The sequence below is a fragment of the Pelophylax lessonae genome (genome assembly GCF_965119305.1).
Source record: "Pelophylax lessonae genome assembly, chromosome: 13".
NCBI classification, from domain to species: domain Eukaryota; kingdom Metazoa; phylum Chordata; class Amphibia; order Anura; family Ranidae; genus Pelophylax; species Pelophylax lessonae.
In genome coordinates, this window is record NC_138780.1 from 179777771 (window position 1) to 179791317 (window position 13547).

At 47.7% G+C, this 13547-nt stretch overlaps 1 protein-coding gene across 1 annotated transcript; it reads right to left on the minus strand.

The window, feature by feature from the left end:
• Nucleotides 1–3059: 3059 nt before the first annotated feature.
• On the minus strand, nucleotides 3060–13505 carry TMED8 (transmembrane p24 trafficking protein family member 8). Its single transcript, XM_082275781.1, has 6 exons — nucleotides 13352–13505; nucleotides 6702–6783; nucleotides 6326–6617; nucleotides 5650–5788; nucleotides 5276–5572; nucleotides 3060–3544 (listed from the first exon to the last, which is right to left on the minus strand). Exons 1-6 carry the CDS (start codon nucleotides 13452–13454, stop codon nucleotides 3327–3329), a joined length of 1131 nt encoding a protein of 376 aa, XP_082131907.1. The 5' UTR covers nucleotides 13455–13505; the 3' UTR covers nucleotides 3060–3326.
• Between the last annotated feature and the right edge of the window lie 42 nt (nucleotides 13506–13547).

The following is a 13547-nucleotide window of genomic DNA, read 5'->3' on the forward strand; positions in this document are numbered from 1 at the left end:
CCAGGGATCCTCAAACTACGGCCCTCCAGCTGTTGCAGAACTACATGTCCCATGAGGCATTGTAATACTCTGACATTCACAGACATGACTAGGCATGATGGGAATTGTAGTTCCTGAACAACTGGAGGGCCAAAGGTTGAAGACCCCTGCTCTAGGCAATCTCTCCTCTTTTAGCTGTCGGTTTTGTCAGCTATCAGTTATTTGCTTTTAGCAACCTCTACGCTCTCTTTCTCTCTGTCTGCATCCAAAACGGATTTCCAGTGTGTGTGTCCTTCTATCCTGGTACCCGGTCCTGTGTCACAGGGACTATGTCTATGGGGACATTTCAAGAATTTAGCTCATCTTCAATAAAATTATTTTGTTTTAAATTATTGTTAAAGAGAACCTGTAGTCACATAAAACATCATACAGTGGTTGTTGTGTCATATTAGTTATATGGGGTCACTGTATAATATGTGTTATATGGGGTCACTGTATAATATGTGTTATATGGGGTCACTGTGTGATCTGTATTATGGGGGGTCACTTTATATATATGTTATATGAAACAAACCAAGGCGTGATTTTATAAATCACGTGACCGCGCCTAGGAAATTAGTGGTAATAAATAAAAAAATTATACTAGTGATAAACCGTAAAATTGTTGGTGGGCTGCTAGTCCTAAAACAACATGTTTTTAATAAATATTGTAAAAAGGAGGGGGACAGCGCTCACAAATAAATAAATTATTCAAAATCTACACAGATAAATATTCTTGATTGAATAATCAAATAAGAGATTATTATAAGAATAAGAAAATCCACCACCAGATGTCCAACACACTTACCAGATGACCCCTTGGGGTCTAGCCTTGGTAAGCGGTATGCTGTACTCAGGTCTCAGATTATTTATATCTTATTCCATTTTATTTGAGACCTGAGTACAGCATACCGCTTACCAAGGCTAGACCCCAAGGGGTCATCTGGTAAGTGTGTTGGACATCTGGTGGTGGATTTTCTTTTTCCTCTTGCTACCTCGCCATGAGAAGGCACCTTTGTTCACAGCACTGAGCACTTTATAAATCACTGGACTAATTTTCGTGATTTGATACTGCATTTGCAATTTTGCACATAAGGACTGTTTTCAATATAAGCACAAGTTGTGAACAAGGGGAAGTGGTCCCCTTTCGAATATAGAAGCACCTTAAGTTATTATATTGTATTTTGCTGCTAATATTGCATCTGCGTTTTTTGCACATAAGTGTTTGTCACTATTTTTTATTATAGAGTTCATGCACTGTCACTTTTATTATTGTGACACTTGCACTGTCACTTTAATTTGATTATTCAATCAAGAATATTTATCTGTGTAGATTTTGAATAATTTATTTATTTGTGAGCGCTGTCCCCCTCCTTTTTACAATATGTGTTATATGGGGTCACTGTGTGATCTGTATTATGGGGGGTCACTGTATATATGTTATATGGGGTCACTGTGTGATCTGTATTATGGGGGTCACTGTGTGATCTGTATTATGGGGTCACTGTGTGATATGTATTATGGGGGTCACTGTATATATGTTATATGGGGTCACTGTTTATGTGTTATATGGGGTCACTGTGTGATCTGCATTATGGGGGTCACTGTATATATGTTATATGGGGTCACTGTGTGATCTGCATTATGGGGGTCACTGTATATATGTTATATGGGGGGTCACTGTGTGATCTGTATTATGGGGGTCACTGTATATGGGGTCACTGTGTGATCTGTATTATGGGGGTCACTGTATATGGGGTCACTGTGTGATCTGTATTATGGGGGTCACTGTATATGTGTTAAATGGGGTCACTGTGGAATATATATTATGGGGTCACTGCGTGATCACTGTATGATATGTGTTATATAGGGTCACTGTGTGATTTGTATTATGTGGTCTTTGTGATATGTATTATGGGGTCACTGTGAAATAAGTATTATGGGGTCACTGTATGGTCTTCATTATGAGGTCACAGTATGATATGGATTCTATAGGTGCACTATGTGATCTGTATTATGTGGTCTCTGTGAGATCTGCATTATGTGGTGACTGTGATATGTGTTATATGTTGTCACTGTGTGATATATGATATATATGGTTTCCGCATGAATAACAGCTGCAGATTTCACCAACTGGGAACTGGCCCAACCCAACATGGCAGATCTACCTTGCCCAATGGCAGACATGTAATAGGCCAATCACAGCAACGGAGTGCTGCTTTGCCCTGGCCAATAAGGACATTTCCAGTCAGATCTAACAAGTTTTCCTGTGTTAGTCTATTGCAGATATACCTATGTGAGAAGACTCTGATGGAAGCAGCCACTCTCCAACTCAAAATGTAACATACACCAGATCTGGGGGAATGACTGTTCCCTAGGGCCTGCCATACAGCACGTTGGATGCTTCCACCTCAGCCTTCTCACACAGGTGTGTCCAGGATGTGAAGCAGCAGTGCAATCACCCCACACCACTCAGTCTTTCACTTCCTCATTATCTCCCCTGCACACATGACAGACAGTAAAAGCGACAGGACAGACATGACAAAATTTTATTAAGCCATGACATCAGATGAAGACAGAACAAAGCTGACCCTCCAGATCATACGACTACCTGGACTTAGTACAACAACCCACAATGCACCTGGGTCTCTACCGCAAGACAAAGTCCCACCCCCTGCACACCCCAATTATTATAAATAGACTCTGAGCTCTAAATATTTACACTGTAAAAGGAACAATGTACAAATAAATAATCATAAAATCTGATCCAACGGTGAAAAGGCACCTTGTCGCCCCCTCCCCCACCACTGATGACATTCTCCGTTATCGGACTGCATACAGGAAGTTGGCTGTGCACCAGCTCCAACTGTCCCACCCCCCCCGGACATCACATCATCCATAAGATCACATAATCAACCCATGCATTTCCCCCCCCAGCAGCCATCTCTGTGTCTTCTAAAAAACAGAGTGCAATTGGATGGTGTAAAGTGGTCTGTTAACCCTTCCCATGCTGCTCAGTGAAGATTCTCAGTCAGTGTGGCTGGCGTGATTAAGTGATCCTTCCATTGGTGGTCCAGCTCTCCTCCTGAGGTATGTGGGTAGAAGCAAAGGATTGTGGGCACGCAGAAGTGCTGCGAAGCATTCAAGGACTACAGAAACTGAGCCGTGTGACCTTCTTCAGGGAAGGCACTTCAGCGTGACCACATCAGACAGATGCCTCAGTAATTCATGGAGACACCCTAGCTCTGCAAACAGGCACCATCTGGGCACCTTGTTCAGTTGTTGGGCTCCCTCTCCCCCCCACAATCTCAGCTGCTGTAGTAGACATGGAAGTAGAGAGCCTTGTTGCGCAGCAGGGAGTAGGAATTGTCCAGCTTGAGCAGATAGACGCCCTCACCAGGGTAGTCGTGGCTCCCGGCTTGGACTTCACGGTGACTGTCCCTGCGGAACACCTGCATGATCTCTCCATAACGACTACGCAGGCGATATATGGATCCTCGCTCTACATCTCCCTCCCGGCTGTGCCCTGGAACACAGAAACAATAAACTGATCAGGATGAAAATTCCAGCATAACGGAATAAGAAGGCCAAAGAAACAAGATCTAGAGTCCCCGCCCCCAAGGACCCTGTCTGTAGAATCCATGCCCCAGAGTTTCTGCTTCTAGCGTTGCCCCCGCTCCTAGAAACCCTGCCTGTTGTGTCCCCACCCCCAGAGATCCTGCCTGCAGTAATCCCAGAGATCCTCCCTGCAGCAACCTCCATCCCCAGAGATCCTCCCTGCAGCAACCTCCATCCCCAGAGATCCTCCCTGCAGCAACCCCCATCCCCAGAGACCCTCCCTGCGGCAGCCCCCATCCCCAGAGATCCTGCCTGCAGTAATCCCAGAGACCCTGCCTGCAGCAACCCCCATCCCCAGAGACCCTGCCTGCAGCAACCCCCATCCCCAGAGACCCTGCCTGCAGCAACCCCCATCCCCAGAGACCCTGCCTGCAGCAACCCCCATCCCCAGAGACCCTGCCTGCAGCAACCCCCATCCCCAGAGATCCTGCCTGCAGCAACCCCCATCCCCAGAGACCCTGCCTGCAGCAACCCCCATCCTCAGAGATCCTGCCTGCAGCAACCCCCATCCCCAGAGATCCTGCCTGCAGCAACCCCCATCCCCAGAGATCCTGCCTGCAGCAACCCCCATCCCCAGAGATCCTGCCTGCAGCAACCACCATCCCCAGAGATCCTGCCTGCAGCAACCCCCATCCCCAGAGATCCTGCCTGCAGCAACCCCCATCCCCAGAGATCCTGCCTGCAGCAACCCCCATCCCCAGAGATCCTGCCTGCAGCAACCCCCATCCCCAGAGATCCTGCCTGCAGCACCCCCCATCCCCAGAGATCCTGCCTGCAGCAACCCCATTCCTAGAGATCCTGCCTGCAGCAACCCCATTCCTAGAGATCCTGCCTGCAGCAACCCCATTCCTAGAGATCCTGCCTGCAGCAACCCCCATCCCAAGAGATCCTGCCTGCAGCAACCACCATCCCGACTCACAGGGGCTCTCTGTCTCCTCCTCTTCCTCATCGTCACTGGGGTCGCTGACTTGTATGGTCACCGCTGTGCTGGTCACTGGTGTCCAATCAAAATAGATTCCGAAACCAATGTCATATTGTTCAGTAGCAAACTCCCAGCAGAGTCGCTTCCCTTCAGGGTGTGTGGGGACACGAACAGTCATTACTTCCCCAGTCATTACTTCTCCCTGCAGCAACCCCCATCCCCAGAGATCCTCCCTGCAGCAACCCCATCCCCAGAGATCCTCCCTGCAGCAAACCCCATCCCCAGAGATCCTGCCTGCAGCAACCCCCATCCCCAGAGATCCTGCCTGTAGCAACCCCCATCCCCAGAGATCCTGCCTGCAGCAACCCCCATCCCCAGAGATCCTGCCTGTAGCAACCCCCATCCCCAGAGATCCTGCCTGCAGCACCCCCCATCCCCAGAGATCCTGCCTGCAGCAACCCCCATCCCCAGAGATCCTGCCTGCAGCAACCCCATTCCTAGAGATCCTGCCTGCAGCAACCCCATTCCTAGAGATCCTGCCTGCAGCAACCCCATTCCTAGAGATCCTGCCTGCAGCAACCCCATTCCTAGAGATCCTGCCTGCAGCAACCCCATTCCTAGAGATCTTGCCTGCAGCAACCCCATTCCTAGAGATCCTGCCTGCAGCAACCCCCATCCCTAGAGATCCTGCCTGGAGCAACCCCCATCCCGACTCACAGGGGCTCTCTGTCTCCTCCTCTTCCTCATCGTCACTGGAGTCGCTGACTTGTATGGTCACCGCTGTGCTGGTCACTGGTGTCCAATCAAAATAGATTCCGAAACCAATGTCATAATCGTCAGTAGCAAACTCCCAGCAGAGTCGCTTCCCTTCAGGGTGTGTGGGGACACGAACAGTCATGACTTCTCCTCTCCGCACAGTCAGCATGCCGTGCTTCTCACTGGCCATCCGGTGCTTGAATTCCCGTATGTTGGCACTGGTCCAGGTGGTGGGTGGTCTCAGCGGTGGGGGAGGAGCTACAGGGAGCAAAGGAAAGGATTATTTTTCGATACACTGCCCCTTCTCTACCAATACTTCCCATCTTGATCCACACCTTTCTTATCTGTCACAGCGGGGTCATCGGTATCCTGCTCCACCTTCACTATATCCACTGTGCCGGCGTGCTCTGACTGGATCATGAGGACATCCACAGGAGAAGGGTCAGTGCAGCTAGACAGGAGGGCTTCCAGTTCCTGCAGGGGGACAGACAAGAATGTGAAGAGGGAGGTGAGAATAACCTAAAATGAGGGACTGGGTGAGGGAGTATGACCTGGGACAAAAGATGGAGGATGTGGGGTAAAACCAAGGACAAGCGATTGGGTAGGGAGTATAACCTAGGCTGAGGGACTGGGTAGGAGGTACAACCCAGGACAAGTGACTGGAAGGGGAGGGGAGTATAACCTAAAATGAGGGACTGGGAAAGTAGAACCCACCCTAGGAGTAAGGATTGGAGGGTATCACTTAAGATGAGGGATTTGGGAGTAGAACTCATCATAGGAGGAGGGATTGGGGGTATCACCTAAAATAAGGGATTGGGGGAAGTAAAACTCCTCCTAGGAGGAGGGATTGGAGGTATCGCCTAAGATGAGGGATTGGGGGAGTAGAACCCATCCTAGGAGCAGGAATATCACCTAAGTTGAAGGATTTAGGAAGGAGAAGGTGTATAGCATAATAATGGATCATAAATGACCCATTGGGGGAGGAGGATGAGGAGAGCCCTGACTGCTCACCTTGTCCAGGGAGCTCTTGGCTGGTTCTGATGGACCCTTGGATGGTTCTGGTTGACCCTTGGCTGGTTCTGAAGGACCCTTGGCTGGTTCTGATGGACCCTTGGCTGGTTCTGATGGACCCATGGCTGGTTCTGATGGACCCATGGCTGGTTCTGATGGACCCTGGGCTGGTTCTGATGGACCCTGGGCTGGTTCTGATGGACCCTGGGCTGGTTCTGATGGACTTTCATTCTTTTCTCCATCAGGACTCTTGGCAGAATCCGGGCTGGTGACTTCTGTACCTGAATTTGCCCTGTAAGAAAAAGACGGTTTGACCACTGCCATGTTGTCCAAAGAATAAGGTAGGGGGTGTTTAGTAGGCTGGGCAATCACATACCCATCATTATCCTGACATTCTCCATTTTTCCTCTCTTCCACAGAAGGTAACGCCATCACCGCCTCTTCAAGGATCCTACCACCTACAGAAAGGCAAACAGATATTATCTTTACCATTTATTGGATTAATGGAAACAGCTGACTCACATCCAATACACCTCTCCTTTCAGTCATGTGATTTGAGGTAGTAGGTATGGGAGAATCTCCTTACTGGATATTCTCATTGCTACATTACGAGTGCTGCCTGCCCTTCCTTCTTGTAGACTGTAAGCTCTTTAGCCAAGGGCCATCTACCTTAAAGTGTCTGTGTATGGTACAATGCTTTGAACTGCGATCCATCTACTGCTAGTATTTTATATACGTGTGCATCTCATAAAATTAGAATATCATCAAAAAGTTAATTTATTTCAGTGATTCATTTCAAAAAGTGAAACTCATATGTATATAGATGCATTACACACATAGTGATTTCAACCATTTATTTTTCATTTTTACGATTATGGCTTACAGCTAGTGAAAACCCCAAATTCAGTATCTCAGAAAATTAGAATATTACATAAGACCAATGAAAATAAAAAAGGATTTTTAATACAGAAATGTTGGCTTACTGAAAAGTATGTCATGTACAGTATAGTATGCACTCAATACTTGGTCGGGGCTCCTTTTGCACGAATGACAGCATCAATGTGGCCTGGCATGGATGCGATCAGCCTGTGGCACTGCTGAGGTGCTATGGAAGCCCAGGTTGCTTTGATAGCGGCCTTCAAATCATCTGCATTGTTGGGTCTGGTGTCTCATCTTTCTCTTGACAATACCCCACAGATTCTCTATGGGGTTTAGGTTGGGCCAGTTTGCTGGCCAATCAGGCACAGTGATACCATGATCATTAAACCAGGTACTGGTACTTTTGCCAGTGTGGGCAGGTGCCAAGTCCTGCTGGAAAATGAAATCAGCAGCTCCATGAAGCTGGTCAGCAGAGGAAAGCATGATGTGCTCTAGAATTTCCTGGTAGAGGGCTGCACTGACTTTGGACTTGATAAAACACAGTGGACCAACACCAGCAGATGACACGGCTCCCCTTGTTTTCTGTGCCTCTCCACTCTTCCTCCAGACTCTGGGACCTTGATTTCCAAATGAAATGCAACATTTTCCACAGTCAGTGATGATTTGGGGAACCATGTCATCTGCTGGAGTTGGTCCACTGTGTTTTATCAAGTCCAAAGTCAGTGCAGCCCTCTAGTAGGAAATTCTAGAGCTCTTCATGCTTCCCTCTGCTGACCAGCTTTATGGAGAGGCTGATTTCATTTTCCAGCAGGACTGAGCACCGCCCACACTGGCAAAAGTACCAGTACCTGGTTTAATGATCATGGTATCACTGTGCTTGATTGGCCAGCAAACTCGCCCAACCTAAACCCCATAGAGAATCTGTGGGGTATTGTCAAGAGGAAGATGAGAAACACCAGACCCAACAATTCAGATCAGCTGAAGGCCTCTATAACAGCAACCTGGGCTTCCATATTACCTCAGCAGTGCCACAGGCTGATCGCCTCCATGCCACGCCGCATTGATGCAGTCATTCATGCAAAAGGAGCCCCGACCAAGGATTTAGATTTAGTGCATTCTATACTGTACATGGACAAACTTTTCAGTAAGCCAACATTTCTGTATTAAAAATCCTTTTTTTTTTTTTTTAATTGGTCCTATGTAATATCCTGATTTTCGGAAGCTACTGATTTTTTCACTAGCTGTAAGCCCTAATCATCAAAAATTAACCACTTAACGCAAAGTTATTTACGTCGGCAGACTTTGCGGGGTTATACCGGGATGATGCCTCTAGCGAGAGGCACCATCCCAGTACCGTGGTTTAGAGCCGACGGCCGGCTTTCCGTCGGTAACGACCGATGCGGCTCGGGAGCCGCTCGATCGTTACCCGGGTGAGCGGGGGGGGACGTCCCCCCCCTCCCGCCGCCTTCCGTGACTTTGCCCGGGCCTCCCATCCCACCGGGAGACCCGAGCACCCAGCTGGCACATCCTCCGGCTGGATGGAGTCCCGATCTAAGCCAGAAGCGGCTTCAATCGGGTCTCCGATGGCGTAACCCGGAGGCAGCGTCCATGACGTCACTTCCGGGTTACTCTGCTGCAAAAGGCGGCAGATTTAAAGAACTACTGTATGCAAAAATGCCGTTTTCGGCGTTTTGCATACATGAAAGTGTATCCCTCCATAAAGAGTACCTGTCACTATATATTGGTGTCACAAGGGATGTTTACATTGCTTGTGACAGCAATAAAAGTGATCAGATTTATTTATTTTTTTTTTAAAACCTGTAATAAACTTAAAAAAAAAAAAGAAAAAAAAAATTTTAGCCGCCCCCGTCACGTTAACTCGCGCACGAAAAAAAAAACGTATACGGAAGTCGAGCCGCGAATGAAATCACTGTTCAAACCACACATGCGAGGTATCGCCGCGATCGCCAGAGCATGGGCAATAATTAAAAAAAAAAAAAAAGAGCTACACTCTAACTGTAAACTGGTAACTGTTAAAAATGTTTAAAGCGTCGCCTATTGAGATTTCTATTGACCGTAGTTTGTCGCCATTCCACGGGTGTGCGCAATTTTAAACCGTAACATGTTGGGTATCTATTTACTCGGCTTGACATCATCTTTCACAATATACAAAAAAAAATGGGCTAACTTTACTATTTAGTATTTTTTAAATGCAGTGAAATGTGATTTTTCAAAAAAAAAAAAAAAAATGGCGTTTTAAAGACCGCTGCGCAAATACCGTGTGGCAAAAAATATTGCAATGACCGACATTTTATTCTCCAGAGTCTTTACTAAAAAAATATATATAATGTTTGGGGGTTCTAAGTAGTTTTCTAGGAAAAAATACTGATTTTAACTTGTAAACAAAAAGTGTTCGAAATAGGGCTGGGGCTTAAGTGGTTGAAAGAAATACATGCTTGAAATCTATCGCTCTGTGTGTAACGCATCTATATAAATATACGAGTTTCACTTTTTGAATTGAATTACTGAAATAAAGTATTTTTTTGATGCTATTCTAATTTTATAAGATGCACTTGTATAGTCAGAAAGCTATATGAACAGGGATATTCTCTTTGTGGCCCAGCTGTTCTAAGTAGCAGTACAGGCCTCTCCTCCGAGTGTAGAGTGTAAGCTCTTGTGATGTCAGTCTTTGCACCTTCTGGTCCATCTATCATCTTCCTGGCTGTGCCACTGAGCACATCACCCGGTAATGACGCTTCTCGCCGTTCTGCAACCATACGTGTGATTATCTGCGCTGCACAACATCGCCCCCAGGGGTGGGGGCGTTACCTGACTGCATCCCCTGAGCCTCTGGGTGACCCCTCCCAAATCTCTTATTATAGGCACCAGGTGCAGTGTGCAAGACTTACATCAGGTGCAATGTGGCCCCCCGGGGCCCCATACTCTGTTAACTCTTCCCTCGCCAATCATTTAGTTGGGCTATAATTAAATTTCACAAGCTTATAATTAATCTATTTGCAAGTATTTTTCCTGATTGCAGCAGATACTTCCAGAGCCTGTGCAAAGGAAAAGTCAAATACTGTTTACACTGCTGGTTGTCTCACGGTCATCCCATAGAAAACAGCAGAAATCCAGAGATCTGATTGGGCGTACTGGTAAAGCATATTGGTCTATGACAGGGATCCTCAAACTACGGCCCTCCAGCTGTTGCGGAACTACATATCCCATGAGGCATTGTAAAACTCTGACATTCACAGACATGACTAGGCATGATGGGAATTGTAGTTCCTGAACAACTGGAGGGCCATAATTTAAAGACACCTGGTCTATGAAGTGATGCAGAAGTGTGTGTGGGGGGGGGGGGATATTCGGGAAGGTGCACTTTGGGGTATAATGTCTATCTATGATGTCTATAGTGTGCCCAGAGGCGTCTCCCACATCGGAGATGGAGTGAAACGCTGTCTGGCTTTATTTGAATAACTTTGAATTGGAGATCTGAGATTTTCCAGCAGTCAAATCAGCCTGATGGGTGAGACGTGGTGACCATGTAATGGTGACTGTACCTGACACCCCCACCCCACCCCCTACCATCCACCCATAGATCTGCCCATAGACAGGTGTGAGCGCACCCTACATGGAAGTGTTATTTCTACATATGAAGATCATTCTGTATATAGGGGACTTACCTGTATGTACATTAGAGGGGCCCCAGCCTCATAAGTGGCCAATAACTGGGGTGACAGCTCTGTATAAAGATGCCCCCCCCCCCCCCCCAATGCAGAGGTGTATTATGGGAAACTCCTATGTAGAACACAAAAAAACAGGGCAGCACTGTACATAAGGGCATCCCTTAGACATAGGTGCAATATAGTATAATCACAAATACCTCTATGGGGAGGGGGGGGCAGCTCTGTATATAGGGGACCCCTTAAACAGAGGTGCATTATGGGAAGGTCCTATGCATAGCACTATAGGTAGGACAGCTCTTTATACAGCCCCCCCCCCCCTCAAAGGCAGAGGTGGTGCATTAGGAGGGGATCCTATATATAACACTGCTGTGGAGAGAACTCTCTATATAGCCCCCCCAGGCAGAGGTACATTATGAAAAGATCCTATATATAACAATAAAATGGGGACAGCTCTTTATTTAGCCCCCCTGAGGCAGAGGTGTTAAATGGAAAAATACTATATATATATATAAACACTATAGTGGGGACAGCTCTGTATGGAGGTGGGGACAGCTCAGTATGGAGGGGGTCCCCCCAAGGCAGAGGTGCATTATAGTAGAATACTATGCACAACTCTATATGAGGGTGACAGCTCTGGATATAGGGGTCCCCCAAGTCAGAGGTGCATTATAGTAGAATACTATGCACAACTCTATAGGGGGTGACAGCTCTTTATATAGGGGCCCCTCCTAGACAGAGGTGCATTATGGGAAGGGCCTATATATAACACAAGTGGGGACAGCTCTCTCTCCAGCCACCCCCCCCCCCCATGCAGAGGTACATTATGAAAAGATCCTATATATAACATTAGAATGGGGACAGCTCTCTATAGAGCCCCCCCAGGCAGAGGTGCTTAATGGAAAGATACTATATACAAACACTATAGTGGGGATAGCTCTGTATATAGGGCCCCCCCCCAGACAGAGGTGCATTATGGGAAGTTCCTATGCATAGCACTAGAAGGAGGACAGCTCTCTATACAGCCCCCATCCCAGGCAGGGGTGTATTATGAAAAATCCTATATATATATATATATGTAAAAAAACACTAGAGTGGGGACAGCTCCCTATTATATAGAACCCCCCTGACAAAATTAAATTGTGGTATAATACTATGCACAACATTATAGGGGATGACAGCTCTGAATATAGGGTGCCCCCCCGGTGCATTATGGAAGATCCTATATTCTATTGGAGGGTGACAGCTCTGTATATAAGGGGCCCCCTCCCCGGTGCATTAGGGGAATGTCCTATGTATGGTGTAGGGTGACAGCTCTGTATATAGGGGCCCCCTCCCCGATGCATTATGGGAAGATCCTATATACTATAGGGGGGGATGACAGCTCTGTATATATGAGCCTCTTCCCCGGTGCATTATAGGAAGGTCCAATATACTATAGGGGGGTGACCGCTCTGTATATAGAGGCCCCCTCCCTGGTGCATTATGGGAAGGTCCTATATACTATGGGGGGGGAGAATGACAGCTCTGTATATATGAGCCTCCTCCCCGGTGCAATATAGGAAGGTCCAATATACTATAGGGGGGGTGACCGCTCTGTATATATGAGCCTCCTCCCCGGTGCATTATAGGAAGGTCCAATATACTATAGGGGGATGACCGCTCTGTATATAGAGGCCCCCTCCCTGGTGCATTATGGGAAGGTCCTATATACTATGGGGGGGGGGGGGAGAATGACAGCTCTGTATATATGAGCCTCCTCCCTGTGCATTAGAGGAAGGTCCAATATACTATAGGGGGTGACAGCTCTGTATATAGGGGCCCCCTCCACGGTGCATTATGGGAAGGTCCTATATACTATAGGAGGCTGACAGCTCTGTATATATGAGCCCCCTCCCCGGTGCATTATGGGAAGGTCCTATATACTATAGGAGGCTGACATCTCTGTATATATGAGCCCCCTCCCCCGTGCATTATGGGAAGGTCCAATATACTATAGGGGTGACAGCTCTGTATATAGGGGACCCCTCCCCGATGCATTATGGGAAAGTCCTATATACTATAGGGCTGACAGCTCTGTATATATGAGCCCCCTCCCCGATGCATTATGGGAAAGTCCTATATACTATAGGGCTGACAGCTCTGTATATAGAGGCCCCCTCCCTGGTGCATTATGGGAAGTTCCTATATACTATAGGGGGGGGGAGAGCTCTGTATATATGGGCCTCATCCCCGGTGCATTATGGGAAGGTCCTATATACTATAGGGGGGGGGAGAGCTCTGTATATAAAGGGACCCCTCCCCGGTGCATTATGGGAAGTTCCTATATACTATAGGGGGAGGTGACAGCTCTGTATATAGGGGTCTTTCCTCCAGGAAGAGGCGCATTATGGGAAGTTCCCATATACAACTCTATAGGCTGGTGAGCGGTCTGTATAGGGCTGAGGTGGGGTTATCTCACCCGCAGTCGGCTCCCCTGACCCCTCGGTCTCCCGTTCCTCCTCGGCTCCGCTCCCACCGGTCCGCTCTCCGGACTCCACTGCAGCATCCTGCGCCACATCCATCAGCCGCTGCCTCCAGCTCGGAATTGTTCGTCAATCTCCGGAGAGGAACCGCTACCAGCCTATCACTGCGCCCGTCGTGTAGGGGGGCGGGGA